Below are 22,329 nucleotides of genomic sequence, written 5' to 3'. Positions count from 1 at the left end.
AGTAAGAAAAAGTATTTTTTAAGGAAAATTCTAAGTTCAAGGGGAGATAAATCTGAAAATATTGGTGCTAGTTTTATGAACCTTGTCACACAAGATGGGATGATGATAAGGTACATATATTTGAAGTATGAGGGTGATCCCTTAAGAAATAAAGAAGTCACAGTAAGAAAAAGTATTTTCTAAGGAAATTCTAAGTTCAAGGGGAGATAAATATGAAAATATTGGTGCTAGAGTTATGAACCTTGTCACATAAGATGTGGTTGATGATAAGGAACATATATTTGAAGTTTGAAGATGATACCTTAAGAAATGACAAAGTTATAGTGAAAAATATTTTACTGCACCAAAACTTTAATCTGAAATCTGGACGCTGACGCCGAGGCGAGTAGGACAGCTCTCCATATACTTCGTATAGTCGAGCTAATAATGAACAAAGAGATGTATATACATTTACCAATGATAAAACTAGTGTTAAGTAAATGTATGTTATAAATAAACAAGGGAAGTACATGTTGCAATAAGCAATGCTGGGAATCAAGCTTTAAGGTGTGAGAAAATGGGTTGAGGAGGGGCACAATAAACTACAATATATGGTACAATATAACCTACCTTACCAATAGAACTAGGTCCATAAATGAGACAGGCATAAATTGTGACCCAGGCAAGCAACAAACATAACACAATATACCAAACTGGGCAACCAAGTTCTAACGAAGAACCTTGGAATTGTAAAACATCTGAACTGAAAGAAAAAAAAAATTTGTGCAAATATAATGTTCAACATGAAAGATCTATAAATTATAATCTCTAGAAACCAACAAAAACAACGAAAAACATCTTACATGTCTTAATTACCAAATACTTATAAAAACTAAAGATCTGGATATTCTTATAAAATTTTGTTCAAAAGACAAAATGTTGATTAAGTTCTAAGTGATTTATTATGAACATTTTTATGATGAACAATAATATTTTGTTCTAGAACACTTTATTATCTGCTATATAAATATATATCATATCAGATAATGTATCCAAACTTGCCAATACTTTTGTGGTTTGTTAGTATGTCTGATACTAAATACTATTAACTTTTGTTTATTTTATTACAGACCATCTATTATAGACCAATTCCCTTTAATTTGAAATTTGTATATTTCTCAAACTCAGCAAAAAACAATGTAGTCCAGTCAAATTATTGAAAGGAAATGCAGGTAGGTCTAGCTTTATACTAGAGCTTTTAAAATAAAAAGTCTGCAAAGATGATCATTTACTAAAAATTTTCTGACTTACATGATACTTAACCCAATACGTCATATACACGCCTTTTAACGCCTTTTTCACCCCCCCCCCCCCTTTTGTTGTCTCAAATGGTGAAAAATGCCTTATTTAGGCCCCCAACACTTGAGAAATGTTGTTAAAAAAAGTGACCTCTTTTTCGGCGCAGCCCCCCAACCAAAAGATACATCAGGGGTTGCCAGAAGGGGGATGTGCCCCCTTCTGTTTGGGGGGTTTGAAGGGGGGCAGAGTCCCCCTCATCGCCAAGAAAATTTTGGACTTGTGAGAGGCTATAAATGACCCCAAATTGATCATAAGGTAACGTGTAACCAACGCTGAAAAGCATTTGACTCTATCTCAATCCATTGAGAAGTTGCAGCAATTTGAAATCAATTTAGATGGAAAAAATCAACGCAAAATAGTGATTTTTGGCAATTTTGAGATGTCCCCTCGTTGCCATGGTAACAGAAAATTTAAGCCTGAGCATGTTGTTGCAAGGGCAATGGTCCAGTCAACATTTGTGCCAAGTTTGATAAGTGTTTAAGCAGTTTTGATAGTATTATATCAATTTGAACTTGTAACGGGAGACTTTTCAATGAAAACAGCCATTTTTCACAAAATGCTCATGAAGTAATGGGTTAATCTAACCTGAACCTTTTTGGCAAAAGATCACTTTAATAATGATGCCTTTGCAAGAAGGAAAACATGATCAACAATTGAATCTTAGAAATATTGAATTTGAAGAACACTAAATGTACACTCACTAGAAATACTGAATGGTCCAAGTATATCGCAAGGAATGTTGGGTTCTCTCCCCTGCATCAACGTCTGCTTCAGTGTTATCATGAGGTAGACTGGTTTGTATGAGGTAGATGCTGTCAGACTGTGTCCTTTCTTTTAAAGATAAAACAATTGAGTATTTGCCATGTTTTTTACAATTCAAAGCTCTGGTTTCAGAGAGTAAATTTGTAAATTGAATGTTTCAAAACATATTTTTATAACAAAATATTTGTAATAAAAACTTGTAAAAGAATTCAAAATTTTGTCTTATCTCCAGTACCTTGCGTCAGAGTATAACTTTTGTATAAAAAATATTTTTGGGAGATATTGTTATGAATATTAATGTTTAACACACAAAAGCTAAATAATTCTGACACCTTGTATTTAGTTGAATTATTATAGCTATCCGAAAACTTTAATGCTGAAATGTGACTAAAAAATTTCCAGTTTGGAAAATTGAAACAGATTAAGCTCAGTAGGCTGGGAAAGTACAAACAGTGGCCTAACATTGAAAATCAAAGCCAGCAAAAATTTGGTATTTTTGTGTCAAATTTGTTTTAAAAAATCTATTGCTCACAATTATTTATTAATAAGTAATAATCATTGTAGTTTAAATAAGATAATGGCAATTTAACCTGACTTATTGGTAAAATCCCAAGGAAGCTTTTGTCCACCAAGAGCCGTTGACATGGCAACCCCGAAATAGTAGATAGCCCATGTGACTTCTGTCATGTAATATGTGGAGATCATGAACGTTGTAAGTACCATACAATAACCCATGCCTGTGATAAATAAGTCATTTATACAATAAATTTATCTATACATTTAATTAATGATATTTACTATTCTAACAAGACCTGCATTTTTCTATAATTGAACATGGAAGGACCCCAAGTGTGTGAAAAATAAATATGCAATAAAATCAGTGTTGACATTATCCATATTTAGACATGCAACCATTTTAATTTGAGATGTAACCATTAAAAATGTGACACGCTGAAAATAAGTACAGAAACAAATCGGGCAAACTTAATTGATATCAGGTATGGAATAATAACTTGCCTTCACTACTGACGAACAGCCAGACTGTAGGAATTAAGAGCTCAGAGCCCTTAATAGCAATAAAGAAACAACAATACTAAATACCTTAAAATCATAGACTCAAATTTACTGAGTCTGTCTGAGATCATGTAATTGTGCAAAATCTCTCTGGCCCCTCAGTCTAAGATTACACCATGTTTAATCCTCAGCAATAAATGAATTGCAATAAATTAAAAATTATTATCATATTGAGGCAAACAGTACTTACAACTCTTGTAAATTACCAAAAAGAGGTTAAATTATGCAAAAATAGCCCTTACTGTGTTTTAGTAATGCAGAAATATGGTGAAATGTACTGCAAAATCAGCCATAAATCACATATAACATGGAATTTATTACTTTTATTAAAATCTCAGTAACTTTTTTCTCAAGTTTGACTTGAAATATTTTCGCTCATCTGGAGGCATGCAGTTTTAAAGAATAAATCAAATGCAAATATCAGGAAATTCAATAAAAAAAGAAAACTTATTCTCTACCCGTGAGACAAAAAAAGAAGCTTCTAGACTTGAGATGTAGACGTTTCTCAAATCAACTGTTGAATCTATACAGAAAATATATTTTGCTGTTGTTAACTTGCTTTGATGTATGTACTTGAAAAAAGATCAATATTAGCAATAAAATCCTTTGAAACAGAAAAGAGTCTTTGAAAGTATTTATTTTATTCTCAATGCGTCATTAACTGAACAGTCATAAAACCTCAATATAGTTCTCTTTTAAACAGCACAAATTAAACCCACACCAAAAATAGAAACATTTTACAAGAGGTCCATTATGGTCCTATTATCACTCACCTCAGTCAGTTTACAGTGTCACTTTTTTTTGTATCTCACGCTCAGACAAGAGTTACATCATAACTCTTTGAAAAAAAGAACAAGATTTTCTAAGCCAGTGGCCCTATGTCAATCAAATTTCAAGTTGACCTTTGACCTAGAAATCAATAACTAAAGAAATAAGAGAGGCCATCATGATGATGTATAACTTGAACACAATAGTCAAGGTCATTATAGCATAATCAGAGTTTCTCATTTTCATGAGTCTTTGACCTAATTTTATCTCCAGATGACTCATTTTACAGCTGCTAATGATGACCTAAATTAAAAAGACATGCTAACAATGTTGACCTTTGTTATGACCTTGTGACCTAGTTTTTCTGAGATAACCTAACTTAACCTAAAATTCAGTCAAGACAGTCATTCTGAACACACTTCAGAAAAGTGTTAGCACTTTTTCCTTTTGAATAATAAACAGGTAACAGTTACTAACCCACATGGAGGCTCGGGGAAACTGAATATATAAGCCTCATTACCTTATTTATTTACTTACTTTAACTTACTTACTTACTTACTTTAATTTACTTTAACTTTCTTGTTTGCTCGCTTTGTTGCATCCATCCTTGCTTACATGCTTACTTACTCACATATTTTGATTCACAGGTTGAGCTTAATAAAATGGCTAATCATCACTTTGAACATTAGTTTCATTATTATTTTATCAAAATTGTACAGTAAAGAGTTTTATCGAAAATTGACAAGGTGAATTCAAGCTTTTTCCCTGAGAGTATGAAAACATCTAAACTAAGACATCAAACAACTAAATATCTCAACCGAGCACCACTTGATCAGGTGAGCAAAAAAATTATAATGAATGACAAAGTTTCCCTGTTGAAAGTCAATCCATCAAAACTAGGTTCTCCTTTTGGAACATTGTTCCATCCTTATTTTCTTCCATTACTGATCAATTCCGAAATTGTAATCAAGCAAAGATTTCCAATAAAAATCTTAGCAGACGTATTGATCAAAACATTTTCAGTATTTTTGTTATTTCATCTGTGATGTATATCATAAGGAGAGTGTTAGACAACATATATCATTAGAAACACCTAGCTTGCCAAAACTTGTAATTAAGTGTGTATCGATCAACAGAACAAAAGTTTCAAACAGATAAGGATTTGAGATAGCAATGAAAATAATAATAAGCTAGGACTTTTTTCTCTTTTTTAAGTCTTCTTCTGCCTGAAAAAGTTTAAATTAAAAAAGACATATGTATTTCTTAAAGCAAAATGCCTCTTGCTGAGTCAAAATATTTTAAGAAAATTAAACTTCTGAAAAATGCACTTACCGGTAGTTTTATGAAAAGTGAAAAGATTAATTATTCAAATAATAATGTTATGTGGGACTAAGGGCTGCTTTTGCAGTATTTATCACCATATTTCTACTACTGCATTACTATTATGCAGTAAGAGCTATTTTTGCTACTTTGGTAATTTATATGGAATGCAAATGCTGTTGCAATTATGTACTTTATTTACTTTTTATGTTCCCTTCACAATATTTCACTTTTAAATACATTTTTAAATTTTTCATGATAATTTGCATTAATCTGGAGTCATAATGCTTTAATGATGGTAACTCAGATATTAATTCATTAACATTATTTACACAAAAATAAGTAGAAAGTTAAAAAAATTGAAGATACAAAATCAACATTTGGAAAAAAAAAAAAGAAATAGCTTTAAGCAGAAAAATATTATTGCTGCAATTAATTCTTGTATAAAAGAAACAATTTGCATGTTATATGGGCATGACCCTTAAATGCTGAAATATTAATATTGTCCATAACTTATTGTCTAGACATAGCAAAATGAACCAAAATCCATAGAAAATCACTGACGATTATGGTTCTATTGCCTGACTATTCCCTATAATATTTTACCATCAATTTTATAGAGTGTTTCACAAGTCTCTAAATAAGTTTTGCTAAAAGTTGGATATAGGAATTATTTGCAGTAAACAGAAAGTAGAGATGGGAAAATTCTAGACATTACAATTTATCCTACAGGGTTGTACTTCAAAGAAAGTCTTAAGTGTATCTTATGTCCTAGGACTTCTTACAAATTATAGGACTAACCTAAGACCATTTCAATATAATATTTTCATCTTTAGTCAAAGTTTTAGACTTTATTCTCATTCATTCTGTTGAGAAAAGTTAAGAAATACTTAGAGGATATTGAATTAGTGTAGGGCACGCATAATATGATTTTATTCAACTTGTTCATTAAATTTTAAGTATTAAACCTACAGGAATACAATATTCTATTTATCACATATCTAAAATAAGAACATATCTTAAAAAAAATGGTTTACAGTTCAAAAGAGTGTAGCGCTGACTTTAGAGCACTTTATACCATGTTTGTATATATCGCAAAAGAAGTCACATCAAAGTGCTATTTCACTAGTGTAATATTATCTTAAATAAATGGGTTTATTACACTCATGGGCTGTTTTTATGTGATTAAATGGCATGCGCTTTAATCTGCAATGTGTATATGTTCATCTGAATCGATATTTTCAGAAACCAAAGAAGTCTTAACATAGGATCATAGGCTTGGACATTTTCTTTGAAATGCAAAAATTGTCTCTCAGTTTTGGTCTTAATACTGGTTTTTATTTAGACTTAAGACTTTCTATGGAAATCTGAAATGACATCTTTCATACCCTGAACAGCTCTTATACAAGAGCTTCACATGGGGTTAAGTCAAACTGTTAAGGGCAATCATAATGACCAATTTTAACAAAAATTCTACATTAAAAAGGGGCATAACTCTGAAAGTAAAGCTTCCAGAATTATGCCCCTTTGTCTAACAACTGCACCTTGTGATGATTAGCAAGTATTACATGTTGATAATTTTTAAAATGTTTGAATAATGGGCTACACAAGGATGACAACAACGACACCAGGATCGTAATAGCTAGACGTTCTCTATGACACAACAAGCTAAAAGTACAGTGTAATACAACAAGAGCTGTCCGTAAGACAGCGCGCTCGACTTTTTTATTGCTTGCCAATAAAAAAAGTTTTTGCAGTAAAAGGCAATACAAGAATCTCTGTATTTTTAAAGTGAACTAGTTGTTTGATACCCTTGAATATTACAGCAATGTTTATATGACATAATTTATGGTAAAGTGAACAAGTGGATAGGAATGAATTTTTTTAGATTTTTTAAGTTTTTTAGTGCTTGCCTATAATACAAAACATTGACAGTTAAGGGCCATAATTCAAATAAAATCTTTGACAGAATTACCTTCTCCTGGACATGTTTGGGAATCATGATTGTAAACAAGTATTCCAACTTTCAAATTAATATCTCAAACAGTTCAGTCAAAAAGTGGACTGGTACTAAAAACTTAACCAAGATTCTAAGTCGATAAAAGGCCTTAATTTTTAAAACAAATCCTTGACAGAGTTACCTTCTCTTGCGTACAGATGGGGTAATGATGTGAAATAGCATTAAAAGTTTCAAAGCAATATCTCAAAGGGTTAAGGCAATAAGTGGATTTTACCCATATTCAATGTATTTTCTAAGTCAAAAAGGGGCATAATTCTGTCAAAAACCTTGACAGAGTTATGTCCTCTTGTCTGTTGATGAAGGTCGTGATGGTAAACAAGTTATGGTCAGTTTCAAAGCAATACCTCCAATGGTTTTTGAAATAAAGTGAGGTGGTACAAAAAAACTTAACCAAGCTCAATACACTTTCTAAGTCAAAAAAGGCCATAATTCTGTCAAAAACCTTGACAGAGTTATGTACTCTTGTCTGTAGATGGAGGTTATGATGGTGAACAAGTATGGTAAGTTTCAAAGCCATACTTGTAATACTTCTGAAATAAAGTGGGGTGGTACGAAAAACTTAACCAAGGTGTGACGCCAACGCCGACGCCGGGGCGAGTAGGATAGCTCCCCTTTTCATAGAAAAGTCGAGCTAAAAATGTATATGCTGTCTTTTTCTTTTTTTTTATTGGGTTTAACTTTGAACCAAAACAGTATATGTTATATGGTAGTAAACTTTCCATGTTTACTGGTGGAGGAAGACCTCAGGTGCTCCTCTGAACATTATTTCAGGCACAAAATGCACCTGAGTAGAACCACCAACTTCCTGTAAGCTAGCTGGAAAGCTTCCTCATATGAAGAACAAAGACGCTAGTCAGTCAGAGGCTTGAATCTACAGCGGTGAGTGGTGGTATATCTGGTGTCAAGTACATGTATATTTCAAGTACATGTATATTTCAAGTACATGTATATTTCAAGTACATGTATATTTCAAGTACATGTATATTTCAAGTACATGTATATTTATAAAGTGAGGTATATATAGCAGATGATTAGATAACCTCTGAAGAGCTTTTATTAAGATGACTTCAATAAGCTATATTACTTGATAACAACATATAATGCACATACATGTACAGATAATGGAACAAATTGTTAAGATAACATAAGATTATGGCCAACAAAGTATACAGAAATATAAATACATAAATAGCAAAAACAAGAATTTTTTAAATAGCATTTGTTTTAACACACTTTCTAGAATATATTCATTCAAAGATTATTATCCTAACTCTTATCTGCACTTTGAATATTGTATATTGAATGGACTTATCCAGCTTTCAATCTGGATATAACTATTCATCATTTTAAGGACATGTTTTTAAAATATATACTGACTGAAAAGTGAACACTGCAAACCAAAGATGTGCCAGCTTGTACTGGCCCGGTCTACACTGATTGATTGGGTAGAATCTGTTGCCATTATCAGGCTTTATGGTAAAATTTATATACTCTTGATATTAAAGGGTTCATTTACATAACTGATGAAGTAACTATAACTTTTGTTAACTATAAATAATCTTAAACAATTAAAGCAGCATGTGAAATTTTTATGAAAATTGAAAAATTGTTCGAATTCGTTAAAATTGTCAAGGGTATTAAAAAAGTGACTCAGTCAAGCCCAAAGGCATTTATTTTTATACAAAATAAACAAGAACATGAACATAACTTAGCGAAATAATCTAATTGTTAACTTGTTGCCTAGATATACATGTACTCACCTCTGAACAATGGTATCACTTTCCATGCTGTAATTGGTCCACCATTGGCATACTGGCCTAGTGTTGTCTCAAGGTAAACAAGTGGACAACCAAAGATGATCATGCATATCACATACGCTATGAAAAACACACCTGAAAAATAAAATATACCTGTTTTTGTTGGTTTTTTTAATAGAACTTCTATATCTGTTTGGTAGACAAGACAGTGCAAGAATTAAGACAATTGCCTGTTATATGTCTTAATCAATCAAAGTTAATTTTCTCTAAACATGATTAAATGGATATGAAAACCATGTGATTGTATCGTCTGAAAATTTTATTGCATTCTTCTTAATAACAAAGTGTTCAATATTATTTCTCTAACATATATCACAGACTTTTTTCATATGAGAATCAGATAGTAACTGTGAACAATTTCCATCATGCAGTATCCATACTAATTCTGTCATTCATTTCACATAAAAAAAAACTTGATAGGTCAATATGTCAGATTTATAGAACATGCAGTTTCTGTTTTGCTGTATCTCAAAAATTTATATAAATTGCAGTTTCTGTTTTAATGTATCACTCAAATTTATACTGAAAATGCAATTTCTGTTTTGCAGTATCACAAAAATCTGTAGAAAACGCAATTCATAGAACATGCAGTTTTTGTTTTGCTTTATCACAATATAATAGATCTATATGTATCACCATCAAATATCACCTAGGTGTTATAACCTACATGAACCAAGTCAAGGTAAAGGGTAATCAAATCAACATAAAACTTGTGTAATAAATCACTATTAGATCAAAGTAATCATTCTAAGATGGTTTACTACAATGCATAGAATTTACTATAGCCAAGATGAATGAATTCTTGAGGACATACAAACATTTCTCATCCAATGTTTATGACACTGGTAATGAGTTTATCTTTCATCCCATTGTTAACAGATTATCATAATTACAAACACATGTTAATCAGGAGTGTAATATCATCAAAAACATTTATATAATGTAAAGAAATAAGTAATTATTATCTGACTGTTAAACTAGCAGAGAAGCTATGATAATGCCCTGTGAGTACAATAATTATGAAGGTAATATAGGTATCAACAAAGAAGAAAAATGTTTAAAGAAGTCAATTATGATGGCTCATCACAGATCCATAGCCAGAAAAGCTCTTTATTACTTTAATACTAGGCCATTTGGTTACCATAGTATGGGGTCATTAGACTGAGTTCAAAGGACCACTGACAATGGTACATGTTTAAGCTCTGGCTTTTCGAAAGAATACCCCTACTTGCCAATTTGTCAGTTATTATGAGTATTTATTTTGATTTTAAATTTAGTCCAACTAATTAGAATTGTCCAACTTGTAAGCCCTTCCAAAGAGCACCTAGTGTTCACTCTCCAAAGAGCACCCTGTGTTGACTCTACAAAGAGCACCTAGAGCTCACTATACAAAGAGCACATTGTGTTCACTCTCTAAAGAGCACTTTGTGCTCACTCTACAAAGAGCACTTTGTGTTAACTCTCCAAAGAGCACTTTGTTTTACTCTCCAAAGAGCACATTGTGTTCACACTCCAAACAGCACCTTGTGCTTACTCTCAAAAGAGCTCATTGTGTTCACTTTTCAAAGAGCACCTTGTGTTCATTTTCCAAAGAGCACTTTGTACTCACTCTCCAGAAAGCTCATTGTGCTCACTCTCCAAAGAGCACCTTGTGTTCACTCTCCAAAGAGCACATTATGTTCAATGTCAAAAGAGCACCTTGTGCTCACCCTCCAAAGAGCACCTTGTGCTCACCCTCCAAAGAGCATCTTGTGCTCACTCTCCAAAGAGCGCCCTGTGTTCACTTTCCAAAGAGCACCTTGTGCTCACTCTACAAAGAGCTTGTTGTTTTCACTCTTCAAAGAGCACCTTGTGCTCAATCTCCAAAGAGCACCTTGTGTTCACTTTCCAAAGAGCATCTTGTGCTCACTCTACAAAGAGCTTGTTGTGTTCACTCTTCAAAGAGTACCTAAATTGTGTTCACTCTCCAAAGAGCACTGCTTGTGCTCACTCTCAAAAGAGCACATTGTGTTCAGGTGAGCTCAAATTTAATTAAACATTTCTTGCAAAATCTATTAGCTGATTCATCACAATAAATCATTAAAAGCAGGCAATGAAACTTCCAGTTAAACCATTTCCTTTACATAAAGATGCATTACCATACTGCACAGATCAATAAAGTCATAACTGTGCACCATTCAATTACCAATCTTCAATTAATTTGTAATCCTTACTCAATTTAAATGCCTCTGATTCAATAAACATAATCAAATATTCCATTCATAAAACCATTGTAACAAAGTAAATGGAATGTCAAGCATTCAATTTTTGCCACAATTTATGTAAGAGCTTATCAATCCATCCTCTAAACATCATAAAAAGACAACATCACTAGAAAAGGACTTAATTTAAAAGCTACAGAACAGAATATTGCTCAAGGAGGCTTATTAAGTTTTAGAAATATTACTTGCCATTCTGAATTATTCTGGAATCTTTTCTACTAGCTTAAATCAATTATAACCCATCAATAGCACATGCAATTCTAGATAACATTCAAATAACTTAATTGTTGTGCTTGTGGTTTAATTAACTTTTTTATGACCGATGGTAGTTTCAGTATTCTTGCACGAATACTGGAATACTCTGAGGATAAGTTGCTGCTATGGCAGAGGACATTCCCAAACGGACATGCTAGGAGCTTTATACCATACAGCAAGAAAAACTGATATCACCAACCATTGTTAGTGTCCAGCTTTATTTGTCATCCAATGAAAACGCTGTATTTCTTAAAAATTCTGTGCGTTAATTTTCATAGAAGTACAAAAGTCGATACCATATCGAATTCCGTCCATAGTCGACTTCTATTTTTCATAGTACTTCATAAAACCGCATAGTGACGTAATGAAGTGAATGATAATGAGGCCAAATAAAGCTTGACACTAAATATGTTAGTATTCATCGGTGCTGTTCTACAGAAATTAGAAACATTCTCCCGTCGCTATCGCTCCCGTCGAAGTTTCTAATTTCTGTAGAACAGCACGGATGAACACTAACATATACATATGGTTTAAGGTAATTAAAGCTAAGAATTTTATCAATAAAACAAAGCCTACATCATTTTCAATTTTGCTTTCAGATTGTCCTCTTTTGACTGTCACAATATTTTTCACATGAAAAAATATTCAAAATAGGATATTCATCTCATCAAAATGAAAACAAAAATGTTAGGTTAAATTTTAACAAGGAACATCGCAATGCGATGCAACCAGGTTTTCAGCAAAATATTTCACAGAAGCTTTGTCATGAAGGGGCATTTGTTTTTAATTGAACTTTTAGGAGGAATTATGGCTTTTTTAATATTCCTCAAACAAAAATGATTGAGAAATTTTATGTTGTCTATTCGCCTTTTTTTCCCAAATATTTTAAAAAGGTAAACAGTACTTTATTTTTGCTTAATTTTTGCATTTTTGCGTCTCTTGTCATTTTCTTTTGTCAACAATATTGGCGTGTGGTGTTTTGTGCGATATCAAGAAAAGTATGTTCACAATTTTAAAAAAATACTTGAATAATGTCTTGGAAGAAACATGGGAATTTAGTGAGCGCCAAAGCTTCTGTGAAAGTTTGGTCAAAATCCATTGAGAAATGTAGGAGAAGTTGCGCACTGTAGAAATTTTTCACTATATATTCTGTATAAGGAAAAAAATATACAAAGGGCCATAATTCGGTCAAATATTATCCAATCACAAAACCCCGACAATATGTGCCAGGCACTTGATAACAAAGCTTCTAAGAAAGTTTGGTCAAAATCCGTTGAGAAATGTAGGAGGAGTTGAGCACAGAAGAAATTGTTCTCTATATATTCTGTATAAGGAAAAAATATACAAAGGGCCATAATTCGGTCAAATATTATCCAATCACAAAACCCCGACAATATGTGCCAGGCACTTGATAACAAAGCTTCTAAGAAAGTTTGGTCAAAATCCGTTGAGAAATGTAGGAGTTGCGCACAGAAGAAATTGTTCACTATATATTCTATATAATGAAAAAAAACAAAGGGCCATAATTAGGTCAAATATATACCAATTGCAAAACCCTGGCAATATGTGACAGGGCACTTGATGACAAAGCTTCTGAGAAAGTTTGGTCAAAATCCGTTGAGAAATGTAGGAGGAGTTGCGCACAGAAGAAATTGTTCACTATATATTTTATATAAGGAAAAAAAACAAAGGGCCATAATTAGGTCAAATATTATCTAATCGCAAAACCCCGACAATATGCGCCAGGGCACTTGATGACAAAGCTTCTGTGAAAGTTTGGTCAAAATCCGTTGAGAAATGTAGGAGGAGTTGCGCACAGAAGAAATTGTTTACGCCCGTCCGCCCGCCCGCCGACATACCTCAATCTAATAACCAGTTTTTTCCTTCGGAAAACCTGGTTAAAAACATCCTAGAAGATTTTGAGATAAAAGGTGTTTTATTAAGTTGAAACCTTAAAGAAGGCTATCTGAAATCTGGTGTCTGGGTTTTGCACTTATCTCAATGCACATTTGTATAATGAAGACTCCATAAGGGATTCAAAACATTTAGTTGACACAAAATTGCTAAACTTCATAGTTATTACAATTTGACAATCAGGGGTTTTTTATAAATATGCCTGAAATTTGTGCATTTCCAAGAAACCACCATTCTATTCTTGTACAAGAAAATTTTTCACTTTTTTGTTTTAACAAAACTTTTCAAGCAACATTGAACCAAGACAGGAAACTGAGTAAGACATACAAAATTAACACTGTACCTTAAAAATGCACTTTTTAAAAAAGAACATTTATATATGTCTTTTTTATACAACACTTAAAGAATCAAAATTACTCACAGCCACCATGTTTAACAATCAGCGTTGAAGCTTTCAGAAGACATCCGAGACCGTTCACAAATCCCATACATGTTAGCAGGTACTCTCGCTGATGATCCCAGGAGAACGATTCCTCCATCTCGTACCCACCTAGCATATCCACCATGTATCGTGCCTTAGGCTTATACCCATGACTGTCGGACCGAGGTGGTGGAACAGGTTTGCTGGATGAAATCTCAGTTGACTCATGGAGTGCCTGAATCTTAAATCAGAATTTAGATTGTTTAATCATTTGATTTATAGTTTAAAGCCACATTATGCCTCAAAAATTCATATTTTTCTAATTCTTTGCTATGTCAAACATGTGTTTAATAATGTTTAAACAATGAATTTAGAGCATGTTAGATGTTTAACAAACTAAAAAAGTAGCATTAGATATGCAGTTAAGTGTCATAAAGGTTACAAAATGCCAAACGTAAACAAATAAGTATTTTGACTTCCATACAAAATACTTATTCACTATAATAATTATACTATTGGACAACAGGGCAAACAGTTTATCTAAGTGGCAATTAATAGAATATTATTTGTTTTAGAAAACTATAACAAGATAAAAAAAAATCCTGTATAATTTGAATCATTTGTTGTACAATTTTTCTTCAAAATATAATTACATATTCAATGAACTTACAATTTCTATAAAAATACTGATAACATCTAAACTGCACACTTTAATAAATGTAACTTACAGATTGATTACTCAACAACAATAAAATTAATATAGAATGAAAACAACACAAATTTATTATGAGAATTAAACATCTTACAGAATAAAATTCCTTTTTCCGATCACCTGAATTTCAAATCAAACCAAAGAGATGTTTTGAGATGCAAGCTAAGTACCTAGAATATATTTCATTATCCATTCAATTTGACTGTTAAAGTATTTGGCCACTATAAGAACTATCAAGAGAATTGCATTTTAAATAACAAGTCCATAGACATTTGAAAGAGGCACTTTTAACACCATTTTAGCAATGTTGGAGTAGGAAATTAATTAAGTTGTCTGGAGAGTATATCAAATGTGTGTGTTACCTCTCACACAATTAATTATTCGTGCAGCTGAAAAAACAGATATCTAAAAGGTTAGATTAGACAGAGATCTAAAGCCATTGTCAACAAGCTATTGTTTATTATCAAGCAGCTCTCTCTTGACACGTTTCCTTATCAGTTATCAACTTTATTTCCATCATAGAATACTAGAGTCTATATGAGCCTTGTCATCCACAATACCAACATAGAAATTTAGAAATTTACTCCTTCAAATACAATATTACAAACATTAGGAAAATAACCCACTTTTTCTCTTAGATGTTAAAGAAGATAGCAATCTCGTTTAGTTTTAATATCTATTTTTTGTAAACTTAAAATGTGTTGATAAAACACTTAAGTGTAATCAGTTTATTAGAACAGGGAAAAAAAAAAAAAGGTAATTTAGAAGACAATGCTAATGGGCTTGATGAGTAATTCCAAACTGTACATTATTTACCTTAGTTGAGCCACCATTATTGCCACGGACTTGATGAGGAATTCAAAACTTTATTATTAACCTTAGTTGAGCCATCAGGACTATACCATGGGCTTAAAGAGTAATTCAAAACTTCATTGTTTACTTAGTTGACCCACCATGACAGTGCCATGGGCTTGATGACTTATTCAAAACTTTTATTATTGACTGTAGTTAAGCCACCATGACTGTGCCATGGACTTATGAGTAATTCAAAACTTCATTATTTACCTAAGATAAGCAATCATGACTGTGCCATGGGTTTTAGGAGTAATTCAAAACTTCATTATTTACCTATTTACCTTAGTTGAACCACCATGAGTCCATGACTGTGCCATGGGCTTGATGAATAATTCAAAACTTCATTATTTACCCTAGTTGAGCCACCATGACAGTGCCATGGACTTGACGAGTAATTCAAAACTTCATTATTTATCTAAGGCCACCATGACACCATGAATAATTCAAAACTTTATTATTTACCCTAGTTGAGCCACCATGGCAGTGCCATGGGCTTCATGAGTAATTCAAAACTTCATTATTTATCTAAGGCCACCATGACACCATGAATAATTCAAAACTTTATTATTTACCCTAGTTGAGCCACCATGACAGTGCCATGGGCTTCATGAGTAATTCAAACCTTCATTATTTACCTTAGTTGAACCACCATGACTGTGCCATGGACTTGATGAGTAATTCAAAACTTCATTATTTACCTAATATGAGCCACCATGACAGTGCCATGGGCTTCATGAGTAATTCTAAATTTCATTATTTACCAAAGATGAGCCACCATGACTGTGCCATGGGCCTGATGAGTAATTCAAACTTCATTATTTACCTTAGTTGAGCCATCAGGACTATACCATGGACTTGATGAGTAATTCAAACTTCATTATTTACCTTAGTTGAGCCACCATGACTGTGCTATGGACTTGATGATTAATTCAAAACTTTTTATTATTGACTGTAGTTAAGCCACCATGACTGTGCCATGGACTTGATGAGTAATTCTAAACTTCATTATTTACCTAAATATGAGCCACCATGACAGTGCCATGGGCTTCATGAGTAATTCTAAACATCATTATTTATCTAATATGATCCACATTGACAGTGCCATGGACTTGATGAGTAATTCATAACTATTATTTACCTTAGTTGAGCCACCATGACTGTGCCATGGGCTTGATGAGTAATTCATAACTTCATTATTTACCTTAGTTGAGCCACCATGACTGTGCCATGGACCTGATGAGTATATTTACCTTAGTTGACCCACCATGACTGTCAGAACGAGGTGGGGGCTTTGGTTTACTTTCAGACGAGACACAAATATCATCAGTATCAGATAAAGCAAGCATCTGAAATAAAATAAGAGATCCATGTCAATTTCCCTACATCACTGAAATCAGAAATAAATGTTATCCGGAGCTCGCCAAATGTGGGTTTTTACATGCTAATTCCCCCTGCCACAAACAAACATTTACCGTTATAGCTTCACAGTGCACTATTGGTCACAATAGGTTAATCAACCTGTTGCACTTAATTTTTAAGCTGTAACTGTAAATGATTGTTTGTACCCTCCGATTACCTGGGAAAAAACCAAATATTCTTTATTCCGGAGTAAGTCTATTGAGATTGTTACATTGACTCCTGTTGACAGGTTTTCATTGTAATTGGTTCGAGGGGAAATCTGAATTGGGATTCAAACCAACCGCAGGAGGGACAAGTATACGCTCAAGACAATAGATCATTTTCCTGAAAGACCTTCTAGATAATTCCATAATTTTGAAAGGACAAAGCAGACAAAAAGACCACAGGTAAAATAGTATTACTCCACCTTTCATAATGGAGAAAATTGTGTGAATAAAAAATGTGTGAATAATTATTGCAAACAATTATAAACCATACAAAATCAAGATATTGATATACATGTAGTTGATTTTAAGGCATATTAAAATTGTGATAAAACTGAAGTGTGTACATGTACATTTTTATCAACTGAATTAATGACCATAATCTGTGTTTTAAGACTTTGAACCTTAGTAAACTTTGTTGGGTACAATAATTTCAATGTTACTACATACAGAAATTAAATTAATATCTTATCACAGTCCTTTTATGATACAAGGAGTGACAGCAAAATATTTACAATCAGCATTTTCAAGAAGAAAATAAAGTGGAAGTTTCAGACTCATAGAATAATTTGGAGGATTTTTAAAGGTACTTATTAATAATAATAATAAGTATATTACTGCTTGAATTATGCATATAAAATCTTTTATCTCATAGAATAAGATTGGGGATTTATCAAAATATGAAATCAAGCTTACGTAACTTCTCATCTATTATATATAATACTATGACATGATTCTACAAGACCTGTCTATATGGAAAACATCATCCACTTTTCTCAGGGCTGGATAGTATTAGTACATTTGTATTTACTTCAAACTTGAATTAGCTATGTACTATCAATGGCAGATAAGTCTGCCCAAACACTTTTGCAGAATTATGCCCCCATTTCTATCATGTTAAGCAATTTTGCGAAATTATGTCCCCTTTTCAAGGGCAGATAAATTTGTCAAAGCACTTTTGCAACACAGAAAAGTGGGCATAATTCTGTGCAAAAAGGCTTCGCAGACATATCTGCCCTTTATAGTGCCTTAAATATTAACTACTACTACAATTTTGAAGGGAAAACTTTTAGCCTTTTTATTTTTAGAAAAAAGGCAAATATTCCAAATCAAAGGGAGATAGTAATCAAAATTGCCTGTCAGGACTCATAATCTATCCCTTAAAAAGAATTTGAATTTGACAGTGAACAAGTACTCCAAGTTTAAAGTTAATATATATTTTTGAAACTTTTAAGAAAAGTACTACCAACAAATAAAGTCAAAAAGGGGTACATAACTGAACATAATTTAATGGCAAGGTAACCAGTGTTAAGTGCATTCCAATAGTATTCTAAGTTTGAAGTTTCTGCATGAAAAATGAACTTTAAAAAAAACTAGAATTATCACTAAATGTGATTAATACCCCCGCAAGACTGCTTCCGAAATGAATGCCTTGCAAAGAAATTAAAATAGAGTAATGGTTGTGAGCAATTAAAGATAGTTGTGGTTTTTGTATGTTGCATTTTCTTTCAATGTGGTTGACCATTGATGAAGTTTTATTGAATTACTCTATAATAAGTCCAGAAAGAGTTACGCTTCTTGAGCACTGCACTTCCTCTCATTGTGCTTGACCGTTGTATGAAACTGCATTGAATTCTAAAAATTAGTTTTTAAGTAAGCCACCAGACGAGGAAAAGAAAAAAAGGCAATAACTGTACAAATACTGAAGATGGAGTTATGGTTATTGTACACTGCACTTCCTCTCATTGCGCTTGACCATTGTATGAAGTTGTAGTAAATTCCAACCACTAGTTTTCATGTTATGCACTGGACAAAAAAGTAACAAAGGGCAATAACTGTAATTAATCCAAATAAAGTTATGTTTCTTAAAGCACTGCACTTCATCTCACTGCCCTTGACCATTGTATGAAGTTTCATTGAATTCCAACCATAAATATTCAAGTCATGCACTGGACAATAAAAAGTAACAAAGGCCAAAAACTTTTAAATGAGTCAAGAAAGAGTTATAGTTTCTGTGCACTGTGCTTTCTCTAAATATACTTGAACATTGTATGAAATTCTATATAATTCCAACTAGTAGTTTTCAAGTTATGCTCTGGACAAGAAAAAGCAATGGAAAAGTAACAAAGGGCAATAACTCTATAATTACTCTGGAAAGAGTTATGGTTCTTGTGCACTGCACTTCCTCTTATTGTGCTTGACCATTGTATGAAGTTGTTTTGAATTCCAATCAGTACTTTTCAAGTTATGCTCCGGACAAGGAAAAGTAACAAAGGGCAATAACTCTGTAATTAGTGAGGATGGAGTCATGGTAATTCTGCACTGCACTTCCTCTCAATGTGCTAGACCATTGTATGAAGTTGTATTGAATTTCAACTATTAGTCTTCAAGTTATGCTCCGGACAAAGAAAATGCAACAGACTGCTGGACCGACCGACCGACCGACCAACCAACCAACCGCCCGACCACAAGTGACTCCTATATCCTCCCAAAACTTCTTTTGGGGTGGTATTAAGATACGTAACGTAACACTAATGCCAACAAGAGGGTCAAAGCAATAAATCAACATTTTTTAAAAATATTTTTTAAAGTGGAGGCAAAGATTAAAATACCAACAATAAGAAACAAATATTTTTAAAGCTGTATGCTTTTCTTATGTACAGTTTATACTTTTTTGGAAGTACATGTATGTAATAAATTACAAATTTACACCCAATGAAGAGAGACTTTGTCACACAGTCTATTTAATTGAGTTGACCCTTTTTGCTTTTCTCTTGAGCCATCAATTGACTGTTGATCCTGGTGCTCTTTTACTGTTAAACTGAACATCTTCTTACATTTCAAAACAAACATAACTGTTATTCTTTTAAAAAATATACCTCAAATAATTACAAAATCATATCTGAAAGAAAATCAGTTTCCAAATAAAACAAGATATGTTTGTAAAACATGTATGCCCCCTATTGGCAGCCGATTAGTCATGTGATCAGGTTATTATGACTGACTTTTTACCTTGTGACCAAAAAATCAATAAGGGTTATCTACTGGTCATAACTAGTCACTAGGTAATTTGACTGCAAAGGTTGTGTGCAGCAATTTTATGACAAAGTTATCACAAATTTTACCAAAATAACATATGCATAAATTTTATGAATCATGTAGGCCTCATTTATGACAGCCAAGTTGTTATATTACATAAAACCTTGAAATGTGTATACCAAAAGCATTTTTAGTTTAATAAAAAAATATCAACAAGGCAGCTTGAGTTGTTAAGTTATTGGTCAAAAACCTTCTTTACATACAAGGTCAATATGACATTGACCTTTGACTCTTAAATCAAAAGGGGTTATCTTCTGGCCAAGGCCAATGCACCTGTGAAGTTTGAAGGTAACAGGCCCATGAGTTGTTGGGATATTGATCAGAAAGAGTTTTATACATTGAAGGTCAATATGACCTTGGACCTTGACATCTGACCCTTTTACCCACAAAATCCATTGAGGTTATTTTCTGACCAAAAGCAATGCATCTGTAAAGCTTAAAAGTCAAGGGTCCATGGTTTGTTCGGTTAATTGATAAAAACCACTTTAACATACAAGGTCAATGCAAAAAGGCAAAAGGGTCATCTTCTAGCCAAGACCAATGCACCTACAAAGTTTGAGGGCCAACAGCCGATATCTTGTCAAGTTATTGATTGGAAACCGTTTTTTTCCTACAAGGTCAATTTGACCTTGACATTTGACCCCTTGACCCCAAAATCAAAAGGAGTCATCTACTGGTCAATCATAATGCACCTATGAAATTTGAAAGCCAACAGCCTATGGGTTGTCAAGTTCTTGATTGGAAACCATTTTTACCTACAAGGTCAATGTGACCTTGACCTTTGACTCCAAAATCAATAGGTGTCATCTGCTGGTCATAAAAAATCACCATACCAAATTTGAATTTCCTAGGCCTAAGCGTTCTTTCGTTATTCATCGGAAACAATTTTAACCTACAAGGTCATTGTGACCTTGACCTTTGACCCCTTAACCCCAAAATCAATAGGGGTCATCTGCTGGTCATGAACAATCACCATATCAAGTTTGAAGTTCCTATGCCTAAGCGTTCTTTAGTTTTGATCAGAAACCGTTTATTCCTACAAGGTCAATGTGACCTTGACCTTTGACTCCTTGACCCCAAAATCAATAGGGTTCATTTGCTGGTCATGAACAATCACCATATCAAGTTTGAAGTTCCTAGGCCTAAGTGTTCTCTAGTAATTACTCGGAAACCATTTGGTCTATGGACCTACAAACCGACCAACAGACAAATGCAAAGCAATATACCGGGGGGTTGGGGGGCATAATTACAATTTCAAACATGACAAAATTCTAATACTTAAAGACTGTTGAATCCAATTAATTTTGTCACTCATGTTGGACAAATCTTTATCCACGGTACATGAACAGTGGATGGTATGTGTTTGTTCCCCACAAACCCTTGTTTTTGAAGTATAATATGCAGTGATATTCATCTTTGATGAATTCCAGTAGGAAGTTGCTGAAAAAATTGAGTTTGGAAAAATAGCAAATGAAAAAAGCAATAAAAAGGCAAATAACCTTTCTGAAAAATCAATGAACCAAAAAAATATAATTTAGAAATTTAAGGGCAATGCCCCGGGACTTATCCCGTAATTTTTAATTAAACCTTTGTAATAAATTATTTTTAGTAAAGCTTGGAAAACTCAGGAATGCAAGCATCAAAACAAATTCATTAACAACATCATGGTTCAGATGAAGATTTCAAGTTTTACTGCCCCAGCCTTTGTGATAGGAAAGGAATAGAATCTGTCCCTGTCCATGGTTATGTAACTACTGACCTGCAAGGAAACCCTTTTGCCAGACTGCTTTAAAGCCCATAAATAAAATAGGTTTCCAAACAGCTTAACTTTCTCGATTGCAACAAATATTCCTTAAAGTTTTGAACAACCCTCAACATCCACCCCTTAGAGGCCCAAGACAAGACCTGACCAATACCCCTGTTTACCCAAAAAAGGAAATGATGAATTTATTGAAATATCATTACAGAATTATTTTTTGCAGTGTTTGTCTTTCCTTGAACCAAGGGTAGAATCTGAAAGTAGATTTATTACCTGATATTTCTTGTGATATAGTAGACAGCAAGAATATCAAGTTATCTTGAAAGCAGTAA

The 22,329-nt window shown here is 33.0% G+C and overlaps 1 protein-coding gene across 1 annotated transcript in view; it reads right to left on the bottom strand.

Moving 5' to 3' along the window:
• Window positions 1–22,329, bottom strand: part of LOC132723372 (uncharacterized) — a 106,203-nt gene that overhangs the window by 49,067 nt on the left and 34,807 nt on the right. The window contains exons 4-9 of the mRNA XM_060708076.1: window positions 16,768–16,863; window positions 13,951–14,191; window positions 9,043–9,174; window positions 2,691–2,837; window positions 2,040–2,169; window positions 610–742 (exon numbers count right to left, since the gene is read on the bottom strand). Of these exons, the coding sequence (XP_060564059.1) occupies window positions 610–742; window positions 2,040–2,169; window positions 2,691–2,837; window positions 9,043–9,174; window positions 13,951–14,191; window positions 16,768–16,863 (879 nt within the window). The remainder of the gene's footprint in view (window positions 1–609; window positions 743–2,039; window positions 2,170–2,690; window positions 2,838–9,042; window positions 9,175–13,950; window positions 14,192–16,767; window positions 16,864–22,329) is intronic.

This window comes from Ruditapes philippinarum, unplaced genomic scaffold (assembly GCF_026571515.1).
Source record: "Ruditapes philippinarum isolate M1 unplaced genomic scaffold, ASM2657151v2 ctg2367_1_1_1_1, whole genome shotgun sequence".
In the NCBI taxonomy this organism is placed as follows: domain Eukaryota; kingdom Metazoa; phylum Mollusca; class Bivalvia; order Venerida; family Veneridae; genus Ruditapes; species Ruditapes philippinarum.
The sequence above is the reverse complement of the archived record's forward strand: the minus strand, read 5'-3'. Positions and strand labels throughout refer to the sequence as shown.